Source organism: Oncorhynchus kisutch, unplaced genomic scaffold (assembly GCF_002021735.2).
Source record: "Oncorhynchus kisutch isolate 150728-3 unplaced genomic scaffold, Okis_V2 scaffold810, whole genome shotgun sequence".
Classification (NCBI taxonomy): domain Eukaryota; kingdom Metazoa; phylum Chordata; class Actinopteri; order Salmoniformes; family Salmonidae; genus Oncorhynchus; species Oncorhynchus kisutch.
Window position 1 is genome coordinate 75,546 of NW_022262755.1, and position 24,455 is coordinate 100,000.

At 42.7% G+C, this 24,455-nt stretch overlaps 1 protein-coding gene across 1 annotated transcript in view; it reads right to left on the reverse strand.

Moving 5' to 3' along the window:
• LOC109885492 (ankyrin-2) overlaps positions 1-24,455 on the reverse strand; it is a gene marked incomplete at its 5' end in the record, with an annotated part of 101,827 nt that overhangs the window by 26,503 nt on the left and 50,869 nt on the right. Inside the window, 2 exon segments of the mRNA XM_031816512.1 lie at positions 13,544-13,613; positions 13,951-14,158. Of these exon segments, the coding sequence (XP_031672372.1) occupies positions 13,544-13,613; positions 13,951-14,158 (278 nt within the window).

A 24,455-nucleotide genomic window follows, 5' to 3' on the forward strand; every position in this document is an offset into this window, starting at 1 on the left:
AAGGGACATCTGGTCTGTACAAACCACGGTAATCAAGGTCTGAAGTTACAGACAAAGGTGATGTAGAACGACACACATCGTACAACAAATAATAATCACAATGTCCATGTCTGGATTGTGTATTAGGTGAGTCAGGAGAAAGAGGTCTATGATCTTCAAATCTGGTTACAGATTCAGGTATCGGAGAAGTACTCTCATTGTACAACAAGTAATAATCACAATGTCCATGTCTGAATTGTGAACCACTTTCTGACAAGACTGACTGAGGAGATAAAGGTTTGACTTCAGATGTATCTTGGTGTATCATACTGTCTTTATCTCCCTCATCAAGATAATTAGCTGGCTCTTGCTTTACTGGCATCATTACAGCAGCTGGTAACAACGACAAACATTTCTCATCACTTAAGTCAAGCTGTATAAATGCTGTTTTAGCTGCAACTGGTAACGCGGTTTTAGCCTCAACAGAGTCTTGTGTTACCATTGTTGTGGTAGATAATATGTCTGTTTTGGTATATCTGTGCTCAGATTCAAACTGGACTAAGGCAGGTGAGATGAATTTGTTGATAGATGTTTCAGATTGAATAGAGTGAGGGAGAGAATCAGAAAATGGAGAAGCTGATTCATGCAAGACTGGAACAAGTTCTGCTTCCAATTGATCCTGAAACTCACTGTCTGAATATATTGATTCAGGAGAATCTGCTCTGTCCTCGGCAATCAATTCCTCAAGGCTAAATCCAGAGAATTCAATGTCTGAGGTGACTGATTGTGGTGACGAAGATCTATCTTCTGTGAGTAGTAAATAATAATCACAACAATGTGATCTGAAATCAGGAATAGGAGAGTCAGGAGAGAGAGGCCTGTACTCATTTAACGATGTTATAGATTCAGGTGAAGATGGTCTAGACTCTGTAAACAAGAGCTCAAGGAAGGTATAACCATCTTCCGAAGTTACTGATTCTGGTGACAGGGGTCTGAATTTGATGAAACCTCCTTCAGCTGCTTCTACAAATTCACTCTCTGACACAAAAGATTCTGGAGAATATGGCCTCTCTTCATTGACAAAATCCTCAAGATAGAAGCCAGATTCTTCAATGTCTGAAGTTACTGAAATAGGTGACGAAGATCTGCTAAACAATGACACTGACGACTCAATTATTGTGGGTCTAAATTGTGGGATTGGGGAATCAGGAGATAGTGCTCGATATTTGTCATTTGAAGTGATAGAATCAGGTGAAGATGGTCTAGACTCAGCAACCAAGGGCTCAAGGAAGGTATAATCACCTTCTGAAGTTACTGAATCTGGTGACCAGGGTCTGAGTTTCATTAGACCTCTTTCAACTGACTCAACAAATTCACTCTCTGATATAAATGATTCAGGTGAATCTGCTCTGTCTTCAGCAAACAGTTCCTCAAGACAGAACTCAGAGAAATCAATATCTGAAGTTACTGATTCTGGTGATGAACATCTACTTCCAGTGAAAGATAAATAACAATTGCAACATTGAGGCATGAAGTGAGGAACTGGAGAGTCAGGAGAGAGGGGCCTGTACTCATCAAATGATGCAACAGACTCTGGAGAGGATGGCCTAGACTCGGAAAACAAGAGCTCAAGGAAGGTAAAGTCACCTTCTGAAGTAATTGAGTCTGGTGAGAGTGGTCTATACTCAGATAGGCTACTTTGATCTGTCACTGTAAATGCACTATCTGAAGGGGAATCTGGTCTGTACAAACCATGATATTCAAGATCTGAAGGTACAGACAAAGGTGATGTAGACCTACACACATCGTACCACAAATAATAATCACAATGTCCAGGTCTGAATTGTGAACTACTTTTTGAAAAGACTGACGCAGGAGGTAAAGTATTAACATCAGATGTATCTGGGTGTTTCAAATTGTATTCATCTACTTCATCAAGATAATTAGCTGGCTCTTGCTTTACTGGCATCATTACAGCAGCTGGTAACAACGACAAACATTTCTCATCACTCAAGTCAAGCTGTATAAATGCTGTTTTAGCTGCAACTGGCAATGTGGTTTTAGCCTCAACAGAGACTTCTGTTGCAATTGTTGTGGTAGATAATAGGCCTGTTTTGGTTTCTCTGTGCTCAGCTTCAGAGTGGACTAAGGCAGGTGAGATGAATTTGTTGATAGATGTTTCAGATTGAATAGAGTGAGGGAGAGAATCAGAAACTGGAGAAGCTGATTCATGCAAAACTTGAACAAGTTCTGCTTCCAATTGATCCTGAAACTCACTGTCTGAATATATTGATTCAGGAGAATCTGCTCTGTCCTCAGCAATCAATTCCTCAAGGCTAAATCCAGAGAATTCAATGTCTGAGGTGACTGATTGTGGTGACGAAGATCTATCTTCTGTGAGTAGCAAATAATAATCACAACAATGTGATCTGAAATCAGGAATAGGAGAGTCAGGAGAGAGAGGCCTGTACTCATTTAACGATGTTATAGATTCAGGTGAAGATGGTCTAGACTCAGCAACAAAGAGCTCAAGGAAGGTATAATCACCTTCTGAAGTTACTGAATCTGGTGACCAGGGTCTGAGTTTCATTAGACCTCTTTCAACTGACTCAACAAATTCACTCTCTGATATAAATGATTCAGGTGAATCTGCTCTGTCTTCAGCAAACAGTTCCTCAAGACAGAACTCAGAGAATTCAATATCTGAAGTTACTGATTCTGGTGATGAACATCTACTTCCAGTGAAAGATAAATAACAATCGCAACATTGAGGCATGAAGTGAGGAACTGGAGAGTCAGGAGAGAGGGGCCTGTACTCATCAAATGATGCAACAGACTCTGGAGAGGATGGCCTAGACTCGGAAAACAAGAGTTCAAGGAAGGTAAAGTCCCCTTCTGAAGTCATTGATTCTGGTGAGAGTGGTCTATACTCAGATAGGCTACTTTGATCTGTCACTGTAAATGCACTATCTGAAGGGAAATCTGGTCTGTACAAACCACGATATTCAAGATCTGAAGTTACAGACAAAGGTGATGTAGACCTACACACATCGTACAACAAATAATAATCACAATGTCCAGGTCTGGATTGTGTATTAGGTGAGTCAGGAGAAAGAGGTCTATGATCTTCAAATCTTGTTACAGATTCAGGTATCGGAGAAATACTCCCATCGTACAACAAATAATAATCACAATGTCCAGGTCTGAATTGTGAACCACTTTCTGACAAGACTGACTCAGGAGATAAAGGTTTGACTTCAGATTTATCTTGGTGTTTCAAATTGTCTTCATCTACCTCATCAAGAGAATTAGTTGGCTCTTGCTTTACTGGCATCATTACAGCAGCTGGTAACAACGACAAACATTTCTCATCACTTAAGTCAAGCTGTATAAATGCTGTTTTAGCTGCAACTGGTAACGCGGTTTTAGCCTCAACAGAGTCTTGTTTTGCCATTGTTGTGGTAGATAATATGTCTGTTTTGGTATATCGGTGCTCAGATTCAAGCTGGACTAAGGCAGGTGAGATGAATTTGTTGATATATGTTTCAGATTGAATAGAGTGAGGGAGAGAATCAGAAACTGGAGAAGCTGATTCATGTAAGACTGGAGGAACAAGTTCTGCTTCCAATTGATCCAGAAATTCACTGTCTGAATATATCGATTCAGGAGAATCTGCTCTGTCCTCAGCAATCAATTCCTCAAGGCTAAATCCAGAGAATTCAATGTCTGAGGTGACTGATTGTGGTGACGAAGATCTATCTTCTGTGAGTAGTAAATAATAATCACAACAATGTGATCTGAAATCAGGTATAGGAGAGTCAGGAGAGAGAGGCCTGTACTCATTTAACGATGTTATAGATTCAGGTGAAGATGGTCTAGACTCTGTAAACAAGAGCTCAAGGAAGGTATAACCATCTTCCGAAGTTACTGATTCTGGTGACAGGGGTCTGAATTTGATGAAACCTCCTTCAGCTGCTTCTACAAATTCACTCTCTGACACAAAATATTCTGGAGAATATGGCCTCTCTTCATTGACAAAATCCTCAAGATAGAAGCCAGATTCTTCAAAGTCTGAAGTTACTGAAATAGGTGACGAAGATCTGCTAAACAATGACACTGACGACTCAATGACTGAGGGACTAAATTGTGGGATTGGGGAATCAGGAGATAGAGCTCGATATTCGTCATTTGAAGTAATAGAATCAGGTGAAGATGGTCTAGACTCAGCAACAAAGAGCTCAAGGAAGGTATAATCACCTTCTGAAGTTACTGATTCTGGTGACAAGGATCTGAGTTTAATTAGACCTCTTTCAACTGACTCAACAAATTCACTCTCTGATATAAATGATTCAGGTGAATCTGCTCTGTCTTCAGCAAACAGTTCCTCAAGACAGAACTCAGAGAATTCAATATCTGAAGCTACTGATTCTGGTGATGAACATCTACTTTCAGTGAAAGAAAAATAACAATCGCAACATTGAGGCATGAAGTGAGGAACTGGAGAGTCAGGAGAGAGGAGCCTGTACTCATCAAATGATGTTACAGATTCGGGTGAAGATGGTCTAGACTCTGCAAACAAGAGCTCAAGGAAGGTAAAGTCCCCTTCTGAAGTCATTGATTCTGGTGAGAGTGGTCTATACTCAGATAGGCTACTTTGATCTGTCACTGTAAATTCACTATCTGAAGGGGAATCTGGTCGGTACAAACCACGATATTCAAGATCTGAAGTTACAGACAAAGGTGATGTAGACCTACACACATCGTACAACAAATAATAATCACAATGTCCAGGTCTGAATTGTGAACCACTTTCTGACAAGACTGACTCAGGAGATAAAGGTTTGACTTCAGATTTATCTTGGTGTTTCAAATTGTCTTCATCTACCTCATCAAGAGAATTAGCTGGCTCTTGCTTTACTGGCATCATTACAGCAGCTGGTAACAACGACAAACATTTCTCATCACTTAAGTCAAGCTGTATAAATGCTGTTTTAGCTGCAACTGGTAACGCGGTTTTAGCCTCAACAGAGTCTTGTGTTACCCTTGTTGTGGTAGATAATATGTCTGTTTTGGTATATCTGTGCTCAGATTCAAACTGGACTAAGGCAGGTGAGATGAATTTGTTGATATATGTTTCAGATTGAATAGAGTGAGGGAGAGAATCAGAAAATGGAGAAGCTGATTCATGCAAGACTGGAACAAGTTCTGCTTCCAATTGATCCTGAAACTCACTGTCTGAATATATTGATTCAGGAGAATCTGCTCTGTCCTCAGCAATCAATTCCTCAAGGCTAAATCCAGAGAATTCAATGTCTGAGGTGACTGATTGTGGTGACGAAGATCTATCTTCTGTGAGTAGCAAATAATAATCACAACAATGTGATCTGAAAATAGGAATAGGAGAGTCAGGAGAGAGAGGCCTGTACTCATTTAACGATGTTATAGATTCAGGTGAAGATGGTCTAGACTCTGTAAACAAGAGCTCAAGGAAGGTATAACCATCTTCTGATGTGATTGATTCTGGTGACAGGGGTCTGAATTTTATCAAACCTCCTTCAGTTGCACCTACGAATTCACTCTCTGACACAAAAGATTCTGGAGAATATGGCCTCTCTTCATTGACAAAATCCTCAAGATAGAAGCCAGATTCTTCAATGTCTGAAGTTACTGAAATAGGTGACGAAGATCTGCTAAACAATGACACTGACGACTCAATTATTGTGGGTCTAAATTGTGGGATTGGGGAATCAGGAGATAGTGCTCGATATTTGTCATTTGAAGTGATAGAATCAGGTGAAGATGGTCTAGACTCAGCAACCAAGGGCTCAAGGAAGGTATAATCACCTTCTGAAGTTACTGAATCTGGTGACCAGGGTCTGAGTTTCATTAGACCTCTTTCAACTGACTCAACAAATTCACTCTCTGATATAAATGATTCAGGTGAATCTGCTCTGTCTTCAGCAAACAGTTCCTCAAGACAGAACTCAGAGAAATCAATATCTGAAGTTACTGATTCTGGTGATGAACATCTACTTCCAGTGAAAGATAAATAACAATTGCAACATTGAGGCATGAAGTGAGGAACTGGAGAGTCAGGAGAGAGGGGCCTGTACTCATCAAATGATGCAACAGACTCTGGAGAGGATGGCCTAGACTCGGAAAACAAGAGCTCAAGGAAGGTAAAGTCACCTTCTGAAGTAATTGAGTCTGGTGAGAGTGGTCTATACTCAGATAGGCTACTTTGATCTGTCACTGTAAATGCACTATCTGAAGGGGAATCTGGTCTGTACAAACCATGATATTCAAGATCTGAAGGTACAGACAAAGGTGATGTAGACCTACACACATCGTACCACAAATAATAATCACAATGTCCAGGTCTGAATTGTGAACTACTTTTTGAAAAGACTGACGCAGGAGGTAAAGTATTAACATCAGATGTATCTGGGTGTTTCAAATTGTATTCATCTACTTCATCAAGATAATTAGCTGGCTCTTGCTTTACTGGCATCATTACAGCAGCTGGTAACAACGACAAACATTTCTCATCACTCAAGTCAAGCTGTATAAATGCTGTTTTAGCTGCAACTGGCAATGTGGTTTTAGCCTCAACAGAGACTTCTGTTGCAATTGTTGTGGTAGATAATAGGCCTGTTTTGGTTTCTCTGTGCTCAGCTTCAGAGTGGACTAAGGCAGGTGAGATGAATTTGTTGATAGATGTTTCAGATTGAATAGAGTGAGGGAGAGAATCAGAAACTGGAGAAGCTGATTCATGTAAGACTGGAGGAACAAGTTCTGCTTCCAATTGATCCAGAAATTCACTGTCTGAATATATCGATTCAGGAGAATCTGCTCTGTCCTCAGCAATCAATTCCTCAAGGCTAAATCCAGAGAATTCAATGTCTGAGGTGACTGATTGTGGTGACGAAGATCTATCTTCTGTGAGTAGTAAATAATAATCACAACAATGTGATCTGAAATCAGGTATAGGAGAGTCAGGAGAGAGAGGCCTGTACTCATTTAACGATGTTATAGATTCAGGTGAAGATGGTCTAGACTCTGTAAACAAGAGCTCAAGGAAGGTATAACCATCTTCCGAAGTTACTGATTCTGGTGACAGGGGTCTGAATTTGATGAAACCTCCTTCAGCTGCTTCTACAAATTCACTCTCTGACACAAAATATTCTGGAGAATATGGCCTCTCTTCATTGACAAAATCCTCAAGATAGAAGCCAGATTCATCAAAGTCTGAAGTTACTGAAATAGGTGACGAAGATCTGCTAAACAATGACACTGACGACTCAATGACTGAGGGACTAAATTGTGGGATTGGGGAATCAGGAGATAGAGCTCGATATTCGTCATTTGAAGTAATAGAATCAGGTGAAGATGGTCTAGACTCAGCAACAAAGAGCTCAAGGAAGGTATAATCACCTTCTGAAGTTACTGATTCTGGTGACAAGGATCTGAGTTTAATTAGACCTCTTTCAACTGACTCAACAAATTCACTCTCTGATATAAATGATTCAGGTGAATCTGCTCTGTCTTCAGCAAACAGTTCCTCAAGACAGAACTCAGAGAATTCAATATCTGAAGCTACTGATTCTGGTGATGAACATCTACTTTCAGTGAAAGATAAATAACAATCGCAACATTGAGGCATGAAGTGAGGAACTGGAGAGTCAGGAGAGAGGAGCCTGTACTCATCAAATGATGTTACAGATTCGGGTGAAGATGGTCTAGACTCTGCAAACAAGAGCTCAAGGAAGGTAAAGTCCCCTTCTGAAGTCATTGATTCTGGTGAGAGTGGTCTATACTCAGATAGGCTACTTTGATCTGTCACTGTAAATTCACTATCTGAAGGGGAATCTGGTCGGTACAAACCACGATATTCAAGATCTGAAGTTACAGACAAAGGTGATGTAGACCTACACACATCGTACAACAAATAATAATCACAATGTCCAGGTCTGAATTGTGAACCACTTTTTGAAAAGACTGACTCAGGAGATAAAGGTTTGACTTCAGATGTATCTTGGTGTATCATACTGTCTTTATCTCCCTCATCAAGAGAATTAGCTGGCTCTTGCTTTACTGGCATCATTACAGCAGCTGGTAACAACGACAAACATTTCTCATCACTCAAGTCAAGCTGTATAAATGCTGTTTTAGCTGCAACTGGCAATGTGGTTTTAGCAACAACAGAGTCTTCTGTTGCCATTGTTGTGGTAGATAATAGGACTGTTTTGGTTTCTCTGTGCTCAGCTTCAGAGTGGACTAAGGCAGGTGAGATGAATTTGTTGATAGATGTTTCAGATTGAATAGAGTGAGGGAGAGAATCAGAAACTGGAGAAGCGGATTCGTGCAATTGATCCTGAAACTCACTGTCTGAATATATTGATTCAGGAGAATCTGCTCTGTCCTCAACAACCATTTCCTCAAGGCTAAATCCAGAGAATTCAATGTCTGAGGTGACTGATTGTGGTGACGAAGATCTATCTTCTGTGAGTAGCAAATAATAATCACAACAATGTGATCTGAACTCAGGAATAGGAGAGTCTGGAGAGAGAGGCCTGTACTCATTTAACGATGTTATAGATTCAGGTGAAGATGGTCTAGACTCTGTAAACAAGAGCTCAAGGAAGGTATAACCATCTTCTGAAGTTACTGATTCTGGTGACAGGGGTCTGAATTTGATGAAACCTCCTTCAGCTGCTTCTACAAATTCACTCTCTGACATAAAATATTCTGGGGAATATGGCCTCTCTTCATTGACAAAATCCTCAAGATAGATGCCAGATTCTTCAATGTCTGAAGTTACTGAAATAGATGACGAAGATCTGCTAAACAATGACACTGACGACTCAATTATTGTTGGTCTAAATTGTGGGATTGGGGAATCAGGAGATAGAACTCGATATCCATCTTTTGAAGTAGTAGAATCACGTGAAGATGGTCTAGACTCAGCAACAAAGAGCTCAAGGAAGGTATAATCACCTTCTGAAGTAACTGATTCTGGTGACAAGGATCTGAGTTTAATTAGACCTCTTTCAACTGACTCAACAAATTCACTCTCTGATATAAATGATTCAGGTGAATCTGCTCTGTCTTCAGCAAACAGTTCCTCAAGACAGAACTCAGAGAATTCAATATCTGAAGTTACTGATTCTGGTGATGAACATCTACTTCCAGTGAAAGATAAATAACAATCGCAACATTGAGGCATGAAGTGAGGAACTGGAGAGTCAGGAGAGAGGAGCCTGTACTCATCAAATGATGCAACAGACTCTGGAGAGGATGGCCTAGACTCGGAAAACAAGAGCTCAAGGAAGGTAAAGTCCCCTTCTGAAGTAATTGAGTCTGGTGAGAGTGGTCTATACTCAGATAGGCTACTTTGATCTGTCACTGTAAATGCACTATCTGAAGGGGAATCTGGTCGGTACAAACCACAATATTCAAGATCTGAAGTTACAGACAAAGGTGATGTAGACCTACACACATCGTACAACAAATAATAATCACAATGTCCAGGTCTGGAATGTGTATTAGGTGAGTCAAGAGAAAGAGGTCTATGATCTTCAAATCTGGTTACAGATTCAGGTATCGGAGAAATACTCTCATTGTACAACAAGTAATAATCACAATGTCCATGTCTGAATTGTGAACCACTTTCTGACAAGACTGACTGAGGAGATAAAGGTTTGACTTCAGATGTATCTTGGTGTTTCAAATTGTCTTCATCTACCTCATCAAGAGAATTAGCTGGCTCTTGCTTTACTGGCATCATTACAGCAGCTGGTAACAACGACAAACATTTCTCATCACTCAAGTCAAGCTGTATAAATGCTGTTTTAGCTGCAACTGGTAATGTGGTTTTAGCCTCAACAGAGTCTTCTGTTGCAATTGTTGTGGAAGATAATATGTCTGTTTTGGTTTCTCTGTGCTCAGCGTCAGAGTGGACTAAGGCAGGTGAGATGAATTTGTTGATAGATGTTTCAGATTGAATAGAGTGAGGGAGAGAATCAGAAAATGGAGAAGCTGATTCATGCAAGACTGGAGGAACAAGTTCTGCTTCCAATTGATCCAGAAATTCACTGTCTGAATATATCGATTCAGGAGAATCTGCTCTGTCCTCAGCAATCAATTCCTCAAGACAGAACTCAGAGAATTCAATGTCTGAGGTGACTGATTGTGGTGACGAAGATCTATCTTCTGTGAATAGCAAATAATAATCACAACAATGTGATCTGAACTCAGGAATAGGAGAGTCAGGAGAGAGAGGCCTGTACTCATTTAACGACGTTATAGATTCAGGTGAAGATGGTCTAGACTCTGTAAACAAGAGCTCAAGGAAGGTATAACCATCTTCTGAAGTCACTGATTCTGGTGAGAGTGGTCTATACTCAGATAGGCTACTTTGATCTGTCACTGTAAATTCACTATCTGAAGGGGAATCTGGTCTGTACAAACCACGATATTCAAGATCTGAAGTTACAGACAAAGGTGATGTAGACCTACACACATCGTACAACAAATAATAATCACAATGTCCAGGTCTGAATTGTGAACCTCTTTCAACTGTCTCAACAAATTCACTCTCTGATATAAATGATTCAGGTGAATCTGCTCTGTCTTCAGCAAACAGCTCCTCAAGACAGAACCCAGAGAATTCAATATCTGAAGTTACTGATTCTGGTGATGAACATCTACTTCCAGTGAAAGATAAATAACAATCGCAACATTGAGACATGAAGTGAGGAACTGGAGAGTCAGGAGAGAGGAGCCTGAACTCATCAAATGATGCAACAGACTCTGGAGAGGATGATCTAGACTCGGAAAACAAGAGCTCAAGGAAGGAATGCTCATCTTCTGAAGTCACTGATTCTGGTGACAGGGGTCTGAATTTCAATTCACCAATTTCTATTGCCGATGAGATTTTTTTCACAGGAACTACAAAATCAAGGAAGTTAGCTCTATACTGTGGAATTTGTAACATCCCCGGATCTGGTGATTCCGATCGGTTTTCAGTTACTGATTCTCCATGACTTAAACTAGAGTACTCAAATTCTGATGTTACTGAGGCTGGTGAGGAGGGTCTACTTCTAGACGGATACATTTTATATTCAGCTAACGTCAAACTAAACTCAGGAAGTGGAGAGTCTGGAGAGAAGGGCCTACAATCATCCAACAACGTATCAGATTTAGGTGAAGATGGCCTCGTGTCAGTTAAGAAATGGTCAAGATATATAAGGACTCCATCACTGTCTGAACCGAATGACTCAGGAGATCTGAGATCTGTACAGATCTGGGATCTGTGCTCAGGAAGGGACGACAACTGGATGAACTCCCATTCCATTTCTGTTTCACTATCTGGATCAGATCCCGGTGACGGTGGTCTATGTTTTGCCAAGTCTCTTTCAGCTACTGTATCTACTTCTGACAATATTGAATTAGGAGAATCAGGTCTTTCCACGGCATACAATTCCTCAAGACAGAGCTCAGAATAGTCTAGGTCTGAAGTAAAAGATTCAGGTGAAAAGGATCTATCTATTGAATCACAGAGTGAACTTTCCTCAAGCACTGAGGGTTTGTGTTGAGGAGCCGGCGAGTTAGGTGAAAGCTGCCTATACTCATCCAACAAAGTAACAGACTCTGGGGAGGATGCTCTGCACTCAGTGAACAACAGATCTGCATAGCCCATCTCTGATGTCACAGCTGACCACGACAGGTGAACAGGTGACCACGACCTATAGTTTCCTAGGATCATGATACTATCAGTCTCCGGTAAAGGTGTCTCAGGTGCAGGTGTGTCAGGTACAGGTGCCTCAGGTACAGGTGTGTCAGGTACAGGTGTTTCAGGTACAGGTGTGTCATACTCAGGTACTGGGGAGTTCGGGGACAGGGTCCTACTCTCAGTCACCAATTCATACAACTCTGGCGATGGGGACCATATGTCATCAGAAAACACCTCAGAGGACAAAGGGGATAGGGAACTCAGAACACTGTCTGAATGGTAAGGAGAGAAGGGTCTCCGGATAATATCGGTGTAGGAAGGGGAGAGGGGACTCCGGATGCTATCTGTATGGTAAGGGGAGAGGGGACTCCGGATGCTATCTGGGTAGTAAGGAGAGAGGTGACTCCGGGTGATATCGGTGTGGGAAGGAGAGAGGGTACCAAGAGCACTATCTGCTATCTCTGAATCACAGGAATCTTTTTTACCCTTGTATATGTCTGAAGGAGAGTATGACGGTTCTCTACTCTCTATAAAGTAGGCTTTAACCTTGGATGAAAATCTAGACCCATCCGACTCGGGAGAAAGAGGCCTGCTTTCACGGAATGCCCTGGCAGAATCTGGAGACATTACCCTACGCTCGCGGAGAGGGGAGTCAGGCGAAATTGCCCTGTAGGCGCCAATGGACATTACGGACTCAGGGGATGAAAGTCTAGCTACGGTAATGAACCCTTCTTCCATGGGTGAGAGACCCCGTAGAGAGTCAGGTGACAGGCACTCCATTTCTGAATCAGGAGTCAGAGGTCTGTAGTTAGTGAGATGTGAATACAGTGTTGTGTCTTGGCCAGTGGACTGGGGGGTAACTGGCATGAACATGCCGGATGTTTTTGCCCTCACTATGACGTGATCAGGTTCTGGTCGGACAGTGATAAAGCTAGGGTGCCTGTCAGGTGAGTCACGTGTCATCGGAGTGAACTCGCTGGTTGCCGGACTTTGCTTCGGCCGAACAATGCCCTTTTGGACGTTGGTTTGCTCTACCATGCTGTAGTGAGCCATGGCACAACCCTCTCCTGGCTCGTCAATAAACGAAAGCTGTGTCTCCACCTGTGATTGGTTCTTTCTGAGAGCTACCAGCTCCAGGCGTTTCTCTGACCGGTCTTCGGACCTGTGGGGATCGGGGACCATCTCAGTGACCTGCAGGACTTCTTCTGAGCCGTACATGGCCCGGTAGAAACGAGCCGTTATCTCTTCTATGTGCTTTTCTGTTCTCTGGTCAGCCTCCTCAGCCACTGTTCTCTGGTCAGCCTCCTCAGCCATGGCCAGACTTGCCGGACCATGGCTACAGTCCTGAGGCGAACAAGCCTGACTACGGTTCTCAGGCGAACACGCGTTGCTACCGTCAGACTCAGCTAAATGACTGTGGTCATAGATTTCTGTGCTGGCCTCTCTGGAGAACCTGGCTTTGGTTTTAGGGTTCAGGGTCCTGTCCAGTGGCATCTCCCTAAACCCAACACAGAGTTCTCTGAAGTCTGTCTCTGCCTGCTCAGACTCTGACAGACTCAGACCAAAGTCACTGATCACTATGGGAGTCGATATCCTGAGCTGTTCCGGCGACAGCCAGCGCTCACCCTCAACCTCGCCTCGCCCCGGTGGGGACATTTGGTCAACACCAGCTGGCAGAGGCCCAGTGGCGCCCACTTGAGGGTGGAGCAGACCACTGCTACTTCTGCTGCGCTGGCCCTGAGGCTGGTCTCTGGTTTGGTACTGGGGGCCATACACCTGAGATGCTAGTCTCCATGTTTCTGCTCCAATCACGTTCAGAGGGGGACTTACTTGCTCGCTGTTGGTGGTGGACTCCCTTGTTACCGTGTCCTCCAAAGTCCACGGGTTGGGGCTCAGCTCCCTGAAACATGAATGACATGAACACTGGGTTATTATTACATTTACATTTTAACTCCGAAGAGACATTCTATACGACTATATAATATAAGCAACAATTATTATAATCACTATAATTATTATATATTATTATTCATATTATTGTTATTATTATGATAATCTGGAGGAGCTATCAGGTATTGACAATATTAAATTCTGATGATGTACTGGATTGACAGATTGATAATGAGTCTCAAACTCTGTAGAATTCTCCTCTCTTACTAAAGCCGACAGGTAAATTAAATATACAAATATTCTCATCCATCCATGAAGCTGATTGGCTCATTCTCTGACTGACATACGTTGTGATCTCCAGATCCTCCAATAGCCCATGCATGCTCTCGGAGTGGGTGTGGCCCATAGGCTCCGCCCAGGAAGGAATGTCCAGGAGGGAGGCTACTGATAAGTCTTCCTCTGAGACGGCTGGGGGCGGTCTGGGAGAAGAGTCCACCCTCCTCACCAGTCTGAGGCTGTCTACGTCCTCCTGCACTGAGGACAGGGCTACAGACACTGGCAGACAGAGACACATATAGACAGAGAGACAGAGAGACAGAGAGAGAGAGAGAGAGAGAGAGAGAAATAGAGAGAGAGAAATAGAGAGAGAGAAATAGAGAGAGAGAAATAGAGAGAGAGAAATAGAGAGACAGAAATAGAGAGAGAGAGAGAGAGAGAGAGAGAGAGAGAGAAACACACAGACTCAGGATCAAAACATGGTCAGATTATATCGTCCTCTACCAACATCACTGGCAGAACCCTCTAAATTAACCCTTACACTAAATACGAATCACACTGTGACATTTGGGGGAAGTCTATAAAAAAAATGTATGGGCCAAATAATAAAGACGTAATTTAACGATTAAAAGGACCTTTAAATGTCGCAAGAACACAACCAGTCATTTTATTTTATTTTTTTATTTCACCTTTATTTAACCAGGTAGGCTAGTTGAGAACAAGTTCTCATTTGCAACTGCGACCTGGCCAAGATAAAGCATAGCAGTGTGAGCATACAACAAAGAGTTACACATGGAGTAAACAATTAACAAGTCAATAACACAGTAGAAAACAAAGGGGGGGTCTATATACAATGTGTGCAAAAGGCATGAGGAGGTAGGCAAATAATTACAATTTTGCAGATTAACACTGGAGTGATAAAAGATCAGATGGTCATGTACAGGTAGAGATATTGGTGTGCAGAAGAGCAGAAAAGTAAATAAATAAAAACAGTATGGGGATGAGGTAGGTGAAAAGGGTGGGCTATTTACCAATAGACTATGTACAGCTGCAGCGATCGGTTAGCTGCTCAGATAGCTGATGTTTGAAGTTGGTGAGGGAGATAAAAGTCTCCAACTTCAGCGATTTTTGCAATTCGTTCCAGTCACAGGCAGCAGAGTACTGGAACGAAAGGCGGCCGAATGAGGTGTTGGCTTTAGGGATGATCAGTGAGATACACCTGCTGGAGCGCGTGCTACGGATGGGTGTTGCCATCGTGACCAGTGAGCTCAGATAAGGCGGAGCTTTACCTAGCATAGACTTGTAGATGACCTGGAGCCAGTGGGTCTGGCGACGAATATGTAGCGAGGGCCAGCCGACTAGAGCATACAAGTCGCAGTGGTGGGTGGTATAAGGTGCTTTAGTGACAAAACGGATGGCACTGTGATAGACTGCATCCAGTTTGCTGAGTAGAGTGTTGGAAGCCATTTTGTAGATGACATCGCCGAAGTCGAGGATCGGTAGGATAGTCAGTTTTACTAGGGTAAGCTTGGCGGCTTGAGTGAAGGAGGCTTTGTTGCGGAATAGAAAGCCGACTCTTGATTTGATTTTCGATTGGAGATGTTTGATATGAGTCTGGAAGGAGAGTTTGCAGTCTAGCCAGACACCTAGGTACTTATAGACGTCCACATATTCTAGGTCGGAACCATCCAGGGTGGTGATGCTAGTCGGGCATGCAGGTGCAGGCAGCGACCGGTTGAAAAGCATGCATTTGGTTTTACTAGCGTTTAAGAGCAGTTGGAGGCCACGGAAGGAGTGTTGTATGGCATTGAAGCTTGTTTGGAGGTTAGATAGCACAGTGTCCAAAGACGGGCCGAAAGTATATAGAATGGTGTCGTCTGCGTAGAGGTGGATCAGGGAATCGCCCGCAGCAAGAGCAACATCATTGATATACACAGAGAAAAGAGTCGGCCCGAGAATTGAACCCTGTGGCACCCCCATAGAGACTGCCAGAGGACCGGACAGCATGCCCTCCGATTTGACACACTGAACTCTGTCTGCAAAGTAATTGGTGAACCAGGCAAGGCAGTCATCCGAAAAACCGAGGCTACTGAGTCTGCCGATAAGAATATGGTGATTGACAGAGTCGAAAGCCTTGGCAAGGTCGATGAAGACGGCTGCACAGTACTGTCTTTTATCGATGGCGGTTATGATGTCGTTTAGTACCTTGAGTGTGGCTGAGGTGCACCCATGACCGGCTCGGAAACCAGATTGCACAGCGGAGAAGGTACGGTGGGATTCGAGATGGTCAGTGACCTGTTTGTTGACTTGGCTTTCGAAGACCTTAGATAGGCAGGGCAGGATGGATATAGGTCTGTAACAGTTTGGGTCCAGGGTGTCTCCCCCTTTGAAGAGGGGGATGACTGCGGCAGCTTTCCAATCCTTGGGGATCTCAGACGAGATGAAAGAGAGGTTGAACAGGCTGGTAATAGGGGTTGCGACAATGGTGGCAGATAGTTTCAGAAATAGAGGGTCCAGATTGTCAAGCCCAGCTGATTTGTACGGGTCCAGGTTTTGCAGCTCTTTCAGAACATCTGCTATCTGGATTTGGGTAAAGGAGAACCTGGAGAGGCTTGGGCGAGGAGCTGCGGGGGGGGGCGGAGCTGTTGGCCGAGGTTGAAGTAGCCAGGCGGAAGGCATGGCCAGCCGTTGAGAAATGCTTATTGAAGTTTTCGATAATCATGGATTTATCAGTGGTGACCGTGTTACCTAGCCTCAGTGCAGTGGGCAGCTGGGAGGAGGTGCTCTTGTTCTCCATGGACTTCACAGTGTCCCAGAACTTTTTGGAGTTGGAGCTACAGGATGCAAACTTCTGCCTGAAGAAGCTGGCCTTAGCTTTCCTGACTGACTGCGTGTATTGGTTCCGGACTTCCCTGAACAGTTGCATATCACGGGGACTATTCGATGCTATTGCAGTCCGCCACAGGATGTTTTTGTGCTGGTCGAGGGCAGTCAGGTCTGGGGTGAACCAAGGGCTGTATCTGTTCTTAGTTCTGCATTTTTGAACGGAGCATGCTTATCTAAAATGGTGAGGAAGTTACTTTTAAAGAATGACCAGGCATCCTCAACTGACGGGATGAGGTCAATGTCCTTCCAGGATACCCGGGCCAGGTCGATTAGAAAGGCCTGCTCACAGAAGTGTTTTAGGGAGCGTTTGACAGTGATGAGGGGTGGTCGTTTGACTGCGGCTCCGTAGCGGATACAGGCAATGAGGCAGTGATCGCTGAGATCCTGGTTGAAGACAGCGGAGGTGTATTTGGAGGGCCAGTTGGTCAGGATGACGTCTATGAGGGTGCCCTTGTTTACAGAGTTAGGGTTGTACCTGGTGGGTTCCTTGATGATTTGTGTGAGATTGAGGGCATCTAGCTTAGATTGTAGGACTGGCGGGGTGTTAAGCATATCCCAGTTTAGGTCACCCAACAGAACAAACTCTGAAGCTAGATGGGGGGCGATCAATTCACAAATGGGAGCTGAGGGGGGTTCGGTAGCAGGCGGCAACCGTGAGAGACTTATTTCTGGAGAGAGTAATTTTCAAAATTAGTAGTTCGAACTGTTTGGGTATGGACCTGGAAAGTATGACATTACTTTGCAGGCTATCTCTGCAGTAAACTGCAACTCCTCCCCCTTTGGCAGTTCTATCTTGACGGAAGATGTTATAGTTGGGTATGGAAATCTCTGAATTTTTGGTGGCCTTCCTGAGCCAGGATTCAGACACAGCAAGGACATCAGGGTTAGCAGAGTGTGCTAAAGCAGTGAGTAAGACAAACTTAGGGAGGAGGCTTCTGATGTTGACATGCATGAAACCAAGGCTTTTTCTAACACAGAAGTCAACAAATGAGGGTGCCTGGGGACATGCAGGGCCTGGGTTTACCTCCACATCACCCGCGGAACAGAGAAGGAGTAGTATGAGGGTGCGGCTAAAGGCTATCAAAACTGGTCGCCTAGAGCGTTGGGGACAGAGAATAAGAGGAGCAGGTTTCTGGGCATGGTGCTATCATCTGATCGTTGAACAAATTACTCGTTAGTATCGTGGCAAGGAAACAAATCACTTAGCGGATTTAAAACAGCATGTTGGAAACAAACATCATTATGATGGAAAACAGCCCTGATGTTGGAAACAAACATCATTATGATGGAAAACAGCCCTGATGTTGGAAACAAACATCATTATGTTGGAAAACAGCCCTGATGTTGGAAAACAGCCCTGATGTTGGAAAACAGCCATGATGTTGGAAACAAACATCATTATGTTGGAAAACAGCCCTGATGTTGGAAAACAGCCCTGGTGTTGGAAACAAACATCATTATGTTGGAAAACAGCCCTGATGTTGGAAAACAGCCCTGATGTTGGAAACAAACATCATTATGTTGGAAAACAGCCCTGATGTTGGAAAACAGCCCTGATGTTGGAAAACAGCCCTGATGTTGGAAACAAACATCATTATGTTGGAAAACAGCCCTGATGTTGGAAAACAGCCCTGATGTTGGAAAACAGCCCTGGTGTTGGAAAACAGCCCTGATGTTGGAAACAAACATCATTATGATGGAAAACAGCCCTGATGTTGGAAAACAGCCCTGATGTTGGAAAACAGCCCTGATGTTGGAAAACAGCCCTGATGTTGGAAACAAACATCATTATGATGGAAAACAGCCCTGATGTTGGAAAACAGCCCTGATGTTGGAAAACAGCCCTGATGTTGGAAAACAGCCCTGATGTTGGAAAAAAGCCCTGATGTTGAAAACAAACATCATTATGATGGAAAACAGCCCCTACTGTCCAGAAACAAAACCTAGCCCCTACTGTCCAGAAACAAAACCTAGCCCTTACTGTCCAGAACCAACCCCTAGACCCTACTGTCCAGAAACAAAACCTAGCCCCTACTGTCCAGAACCAACCCCTAGTCCCTACTGTCCAGAAAAAAACCTAGCCCCTACTGTCCAGAACCAACCCCTAGTCCCTACTGTCCAGAAAAAAACCTAGCCCCTACTGTCCAGAACCAACCCCTAGTCCCTACTGTCCAGAAAAAAACCTAGCCCCTACTGTCCAGAACCAACCCCTAGTCCCTACTGTCCAGAAAAAAACCTACCCCCTACTGTCCAGAACCAACCCCTAGTCCCTACTGTCCAGAAAAAAACCTAGCCCCTACTGTCCAGAACCAACCCCTAGTCCCTACTGTCCAGAAAAAAACCTAGCCCCTACTGTCCAGAACCAACCCCTAGTCCCTACTGTCCAGAAACAAAACCTAGCCCCTACTGTCCAGAACCAACCCCTAGTCCCTACAATTGTGGAGATCTGAGAGTGATTGATGGGTGGTGACATGGTGTGAGATCTACCTTACCCTCTTGGTGGAATTTTGGTTCTATTGCTTACACCTGTCCAATCCTCTCAGATCTCCACAAGTGTCTAGAGGTAGGGGCTAGGGGTTTCTTCTGGACAGGACCACACAACCCTCCAGGTGTGGGGTGGACCTATAACACGACTTGAGCCATTGGTTGGATATTTCATTCCATTGCTATACACACAACCGGATTTGCACAGGTGTAAGCTGGACACACCTGTGGCACCCTGATCAGACAGGTCTGGGTAGCTGGAGACCTGCTATAAACAGTGAAAGGATATATTTAAATGTGTACTATTCACACCCTTGTGTCATTACAGCTAGGTAGATGTGCAACCACTGACTAACCATAGCTAGGGGAATATCTCTAGTCTCGCAATAGATACTGTTGATTTGGCTGGGTATCATCATTTAATAAGATGGCCAATGGTTAGCTAGGTAGCTAGGATACATCAGACCATTTACAGTAACAGCAGTTCATTCCTTAATTAAGTCAATGCACACTAAATTTAATGCAGAAATCGTACTAGATCATGGCACTGTGGAACGGTACGGTCAGCTATTAATCAATTAATTCATAGATAATAGAACAGTTGGGTCAGAAGCGTGAACTCTTACACTGAAAGGACAGTAAATATTGGCTGTGAACTTAACCAATGACAAGCATTCCACATTTAACCTGACCCACATGGGAAAATTGAAAAATAAAGATGTTATGTTTTTAACTTAATATGCAAAAACAAAAAACAAGTAATTATTTTGTATTTCTATTTCGAATCAAAAACAAATAAACAAGCCGTTTTCACGATAAAGGTCTCTTCTATCTCTGTAATGTAATGTAACTGGTCCAGAGTCTCTTCTATATCTGTAATGTAACTGGTCCAGAGTCTCCTCTATCTCTGTAATGTAATGTAATGTAACTGGTCCAGAGTCTCCTCTATCTCTGTAATGTAATGTAATGTAACTGGTCCAGAGTCTCCTCTATCTCTGTAATGTAATGTAATGTAACTGGTCCAGAGTCTCCTCTATCTCTGTAATGTAATGTAATGTAACTGGTCCAGAGTCTCCTCTATATCTGTAATGTAATGTAACTGGTCCAGAGTCTCCTCTATCTCTGTAATGTAATGTAACTGGTCCAGAGTCTCCTCTATCTCTGTAATGTAATGTAACTGGTCCAGAGTCTCCTCTATCTCTGTAATGTAATGTAATGTAACTGGTCCAGAGTCTCCTCTATCTCTGTAATGTAATGTAATGTAACTGGTCCAGAGTCTCCTCTATCTCTGTAATGTAATGTAACTGGTCCAGAGTCTCCTCTATCTCTGTAATGTAACTGGTCCAGAGTCTCCTCTATCTCTGTAATGTAACTGGTCCAGAGTCTCCTCTATCTCTGTAATGTAATGTAACTGGTCCAGAGTCTCCTCTATCTCTGTAATGTAATGTAACTGGTCCAGAGTCTCCTCTATCTCTGTAATGTAATGTAACTGGTCCAGAGTCTCCTCTATCTCTGTAATGTAATGTAACTGGTCCAGAGTCTCCTCTATCTCTGTAATGTAATGTAACTGGTCCAGAGTCTCCTCTATCTCTGTAATGTAATGTAACTGGTCCAGAGTCTCCTCTATCTCTGTAATGTAATGTAACTGGTCCAGAGTCTCCTCTATCTCTGTAATGTAATGTAACTGGTCCAGAGTCTCCTCTATCTCTGTAATGTAATGTAATGTAACTGGTCCAGAGTCTCCTCTATCTCTGTAATGTAATGTAACTGGTCCAGAGTCTCCTCTATCTCTATCTCTGTAATGTAATGTAACTGGTCCAGAGTCTCCTCTATCTCTGTAATGTAATGTAACTGGTCCAGAGTCTCCTCTATCTCTGTAATGTAATGTAACTGGTCCAGAGTCTCCTCTATCTCTGTGATGTAATGTAACTGGTCCAGAGTCTCCTCTATCTCTGTAATGTAATGTAACTGGTCCAGAGTCTCCTCTATCTCTGTAATGTAATGTAACTGGTCCAGAGTCTCCTCTATCTCTGTAATGTAATGTAACTGGTCCAGAGTCTCCTCTATCTCTGTAATGTAATGTAACTGGTCCAGAGTCTCCTCTATCTCTGTAATGTAATGTAACTGGTCCAGAGTCTCCTCTATCTCTGTAATGTAATGTAACTGGTCCAGAGTCTCCTCTATCTCTGTAATGTAATGTAACTGGTCCAGAGTCTACTCTATCTCTGTAATGTAATGTAACTGGTCCAGAGTCTCCTCTATCTCTGTAATGTAATGTAATGTAACTGGTCCAGAGTCTCTTCTATATCTGTAATGTAATGTAATGTAACTGGTCCAGAGTCTCCTCTATCTCTGTAATGTAATGTAATGTAACTGGTCCAGAGTCTCCTCTATCTCTGTAATGTAATGTAATGTAACTGGTCCAGAGTCTCTTCTATATCTGTAATGTAATGTAACTGGTCCAGAGTCTCCTCTATCTCTGTAATGTAATGTAACTGGTCCAGAGTCTCCTCTATCTCTGTAATGTAACTGGTCCAGAGTCTCCTCTATCTCTGTAATGTAATGTAACTGGTCCAGAGTCTCCTCTATCTCTGTAATGTAATGTAACTGGTCCAGAGTCTCCTCTATCTCTGTAATGTAATGTAACTGGTCCAGAGTCTCCTCTATCTCTGTAATGTAATGTAACTGGTCCAGAGTCTCCTCTATCTCTGTAATGTAATGTAACGTAACTGGTCCAGAGTCTCTTCTATCTCTGTAATGTAATGTAACTGGTCCAGAGTCTCCTCTATCTCTGTAATGTAATGTAACTGGTCCAGAGTCTCTTCTATATCTGTAATGTAACTGGTCCAGAGTCTCCTCTATATCTGTAATGTAATGTAACTGGTCCAGAGTCTCTTCTATCTCTGTAATGTAACTGGTCCAGAGTCTCCTCTATATCTGTAATGTAATGTAACTGGTCCAGAGTCTCTTCTATATCTGTAATGTAACTGGTCCAGAGTCTCCTCTATATCTGTAATGTAATGTAACTGGTCCAGAGTCTCCTCTATCTCTGTAATGTAACTGGTCCAGAGTCTCCTCTATCTCTGTAATGTAACTGGTCCAGAGTCTCCTCTATATCTGTAATGTAATGTAACTGGTCCAGAGTCTCCTCTATCTCTGTAATGTAATGTAACTGGTCCAGAGTCTCCTCTATCTCTGTAATGTAATGTAACTGGTCCAGAGTCTCCTCTATCTCTGTAATGTAATGTAATGTAACTGGTCCAGAGTCTCCTCTATCTCTGTAATGTAATGTAACTGGTCCAGAGTCTCTTCTATATCTGTAATGTAACTGGTCCAGAGTCTCCTCTATCTCTGTAATGTAATGTAACTGGTCCAGAGTCTCCTCTATATCTGTAATGTAATGTAACTGGTCCAGAGTCTCCTCTATCTCTGTAATGTAATGTAATGTAACTGGTCCAGAGTCTCCTCTATCTCTGTAATGTAATGTAACTGGTCCAGAGTCTCCTCTATCTCTGTAATGTAATGTAACTGGTCCAGAGTCTCCTCTATCTCTGTAATGTAATGTAATGTAACTGGTCCAGAGTCTCCTCTATCTCTGTAATGTAATGTAACTGGTCCAGAGTCTCTTCTATATCTGTAATGTAACTGGTCCAGAGTCTCCTCTATCTCTGTAATGTAATGTAACTGGTCCAGAGTCTCCTCTATATCTGTAATGTAATGTAACTGGTCCAGAGTCTCCTCTATCTCTGTAATGTAATGTAACTGGTCCAGAGTCTCTTCTATATCTGTAATGTAATGTAACTGGTCCAGAGTCTCCTCTATCTCTGTAATGTAATGTAATGTAACTGGTCCAGAGTCTCCTCTATCTCTGTAATGTAATGTAATGTAACTGGTCCAGAGTCTCTTCTATATCTGTAATGTAATGTAACTGGTCCAGAGTCTCCTCTATATCTGTAATGTAACTGGTCCAGAGTCTCCTCTATCTCTGTAATGTAATGTAACTGGTCCAGAGTCTCCTCTATCTCTGTAATGTAATGTAACTGGTCCAGAGTCTCCTCTATCTCTGTAATGTAACTGGTCCAGAGTCTCCTCTATCTCTGTAATGTAATGTAACTGGTCCAGAGTCTCCTCTATCTCTGTAATGTAATGTAACTGGTCCAGAGTCTCCTCTATATCTGTAATGTAATGTAACTGGTCCAGAGTCTCCTCTATCTCTGTAATGTAATGTAATGTAACTGGTCCAGAGTCTCCTCTATCTCTGTAATGTAATGTAACTGGTCCAGAGTCTCTTCTATATCTGTAATGTAATGTAACTGGTCCAGAGTCTCTTCTATATCTGTAATGTAATGTAATGTAACTGGTCCAGAGTCTCCTCTATCTCTGTAATGTAACTGGTCCAGAGTCTCTTCTATATCTGTAATGTAATGTAATGTAACTGGTCCAGAGTCTCTTCTATATCTGTAATGTAATGTAACTGGTCCAGAGTCTCTTCTATATCTGTAATGTAATGTAACTGGTCCAGAGTCTCCTCTATCTCTGTAATGTAATGTAATGTAACTGGTCCAGAGTCTCTTCTATATCTGTAATGTAATGTAACTGGTCCAGAGTCTCTTCTATATCTGTAATGTAATGTAACTGGTCCAGAGTCTCCTCTATCTCTGTAATGTAATGTAATGTAACTGGTCCAGAGTCTCCTCTATCTCTGTAATGTAATGTAATGTAACTGGTCCAGAGTCTCCTCTATCTCTGTAATGTAATGTAACTGGTCCAGAGTCTCCTCTATCTCTGTAATGTAATGTAATGTAACTGGTCCAGAGTCTCCTCTATATCTGTAATGTAATGTAACTGGTCCAGAGTCTCCTCTATCTCTGTAATGTAATGTAACTGGTCCAGAGTCTCCTCTATCTCTGTAATGTAATGTAACTGGTCCAGAGTCTCCTCTATATCTGTAATGTAATGTAACTGGTCCAGAGTCTCCTCTATCTCTGTAATGTAATGTAACTGGTCCAGAGTCTCCTCTATCTCTGTAATGTAATGTAACTGGTCCAGAGTCTCCTCTATCTCTGTAATGTAATGTAACTGGTCCAGAGTCTCCTCTATCTCTGTAATGTAATGTAACTGGTCCAGAGTCTCTTCTATCTCTATCTCTGTAATGTAATGTAACTGGTCCAGAGTCTCCTCTATCTCTGTAATGTAATGTAACTGG